At 46.9% G+C, this 3,196-nt stretch overlaps 1 protein-coding gene across 1 annotated transcript; it reads left to right on the forward strand.

Moving 5' to 3' along the window:
• Positions 1 to 1,315: 1,315 nt before the first annotated feature.
• On the forward strand, positions 1,316 to 2,179 carry LOC139479446 (high mobility group nucleosome-binding domain-containing protein 5-like). Its single transcript, XM_071262296.1, has one exon. The coding sequence runs from the start codon at positions 1,316 to 1,318 to the stop codon at positions 2,177 to 2,179; it is 864 nt and encodes a 287-aa protein (XP_071118397.1).
• The last annotated feature ends 1,017 nt before the right edge of the window (positions 2,180 to 3,196 follow it).

Raw genomic sequence — 3,196 nt, forward strand, 5'->3', positions numbered from 1 at the left:
CACACCATACCACACAAAAAGAATTTTACCGGACACCCGAATGTCTCCTTTGTGGGCATTGAGCAGCTCTTCTATGTCGTACTCTACGCCTCTACCACGTTCAGGACCTCGTAAGTCAGATTCCAACAGTCTCAGGACAATAACATTCCATATCACAGTTTAAATGCCACTTGTGTATGCAGTCGTATTGTAATGCTGGTGAAGGAGAAGTGTCAGACCCTAGAGAGCCTCCCAGATCCAATGCCCCCTGACAATACGATACTCGTTCTACACCTGTTTGGACAAAGTATTATGTTTTAAGAATTACATCTTCTGAACTACTTCCCTTTTGTACAGTGCTGAGTTACATGTCGATTAGGAAATCTGGACTATTTAATATAATGTAATCCATGCGTAACAGCGGTCACAGCGGTCACAGCAGTCAATTATGTCGCAGCAATTCACATTATGACATTCGTAGCCTTAACCCTTTCCCCTTCGCCGAGTCTGTAATCGCATCCATAAGTCCCATATCTAGGACAACGCCATTGTTTCTTCGTCTGTCCATTGTTATCCAATAGTATATATATGTTTACACCTTTACTTTTAGTTAGTCTGTTATTCCGACAGCACCTGTATGTACAACCGCCAGTAGGATATGTCTGCTTGCTGGACTTGATTTGCAGTGGTAGAGTTGGAATCTGCGCTCGACTTATTTCTATAAGTAGTTGTATTTTGTTTTTTATCACTATCTCAACTTGTTCTTCGTCTGCAATCTGAGACTAATTCCCCCGTCAAAATACGCGTTGATAATCTCTAGACTCTGGCTGTATCTCAGATCGTTCTACATACACAGCGGGTAAATCTCGTAGGACATTAAACATGCAAAATAAAATTTGGACTGAAATGTCATCTTCTTTCTATATTCTAGCCATTCGATAACTGTATACTCAGTTGAGTGTACGCCTTGCTAACACAGGATGTTTTCTTACACGCTCACCAGTCAGGACAGTTTGTTTGTACACCCCGTGTTCAAAACAGCTGTAGGTGTATCCCTACTAAGTGTATATCGAATTAGTTGATCAATATATATATAAATATGTAGTAATATCGTCTCGTGCCCATACTTATTCCGGCAAAAGTATGATACTGTGGGCAAGTGGGAGACCGTCATGGAACTGTCAGTCATATGCGGCCAACACTTGGCTGGATATTAGGAAGAAAACAAGAAAGCGACGCATCGGCATAAACACTTGACAGGAACGTCTGCACGAAGAATTAACACACTGATCTACCGCCCCGTGTGGGATGAGATAACCGTGAATAAGGAACCCTCATGACCCTTCCTGTGACAGAGGGACGCATGACCCTTCATGTGACAGGGGGGCGCATGACCCTTCCTGACACAGAGGGACGCATGACACATCCTGACACAGAGGGACGCATGACACTTCCTGTGACAGAGGGACGCATGACCCATCCTGACACAGAGGGACGAATGACCCTTCCTGACACAGAGGGACGCATGACACTTCCTGACACAGAGGGACGCATGACCCATCCTGACACAGAGGGACGCATGACCCTTCCTGACACAGAGGGACGCATGACCCTTCCTGACACAGAGGGACGCATGACCCTTCCTGACACAGAGGGACGCATGACACTTCCTGTGACAGAGGGACGCATGACCCATCATGACACAGAGGGACGCATGACACTTCCTGAAACAGAGGGATGCATGACCCTTCCTGACACAGAGGGACGCATGACACTTCCTGACACAGAGGGACGAATGACCCTTCCTGACACAGAGGGACGCATGACACTTCCTGACACAGAGGGACGCATGACCCTTCCTGACACAGAGGGACGCATGACCCTTCCTGACACAGAGGGACGCATGACCCTTCCTGACACAGAGGGACGCATGATCCTTCCTGACACAGAGGGACGCATGACCCTTCCTGACACAGAGGGACGCATGGCACTTCCTGACACAGAGGGACGCATGACACTTCCTGACACAGAGGGACGAATGACCCTTCCTGACACAGAGGGACGCATGACACTTCCTGACACAGAGGGACGCATGACCCTTCCTGACACAGAGGGACGCATGACCCTTCCTGACACAGAGGGACGAGAGGAAGGGCCGCAGCAACAACACGCACACCTCCCACACACAACACACATGTAGAATATGCGTAAAAGTATCACAACACTAAAACTAAGCTCATTTGGTGATGTTTGTAACAAACATAACACAGCCAAACGAAGATCGCTTCACGAACATTGACATTCATCTTGTCCTTGTATGTCAGCTCGTGACCTCCACATGCCTGTCTTTTCCAAGAAGATGTATCGACATCAAGTGTATATCTGTGTCTGACAAGGAAGTAGATAGTCAGCTAACACGGCCCGTTAGATACACGTAGTTTCTGAATGCAACGAGTAGTCACATTCCCATAGAAGCCCACAGACCGGCATGTTCTGTGCGCGTTTAGTCCCAAGTAGCCTGTCGGTAACCCCTAGTAGTCCGGGTTAACGTTAGCGCATGGGTAGTTGGCCGACTATAGTCTATTCTGGTGAAAGGGGCCCTGGTGAAACTCACGTCAGCCGGTTATCAGTGAGTGAGTGAGTGAGTGAGTGAGGTTTTACGCCGCTTTTAGCAATATTCCAGCAACATCACGGCGGGGGACACCACAAATGGGCTTCACACATTGTACCCATGTCGGGAATCGAACCCGGGTCTTCGGCGTGACGAGCTAACGCTTTAACCACTAGGCTACCCGACCGCCCGTCAGCCGGTTATCAATTACTGACACTGACAAGCTGAGTGAACACATTATATACAGATTATAGACTAATTTATTTTTAGGAAGAGAATATATTCAATTTGAGTATGAGTACAAGATAGTCATATAGGCCATAGCATAGCATAGCATAGCATAGCATAGCATAGCATAGCATAGCATAGCATAGCATAGCATAGCATAGCATAGCATAGCATAGCATAGCATAGCAATCTGGCAAACGCACAAGTGCTTCGCTATATTCCAAACAATCGTGGAGGATAGTATTTGATGTACTTCGGCTACAAATTCAGTTCCAAGTCAAGAAACGGAGACGGAATCCACTGGCGCAGTTGTCGGAGATGATGCCATTCAACAATCAACACCCGTAACAAGTCAGACATCCACAGTGATAAAAAAAC

The sequence above is a fragment of the Haliotis cracherodii genome, unplaced genomic scaffold, assembly GCF_022045235.1.
Source record: "Haliotis cracherodii isolate W230 unplaced genomic scaffold, xgHalCrac1.p SCAF_4, whole genome shotgun sequence".
In the NCBI taxonomy this organism is placed as follows: domain Eukaryota; kingdom Metazoa; phylum Mollusca; class Gastropoda; order Lepetellida; family Haliotidae; genus Haliotis; species Haliotis cracherodii.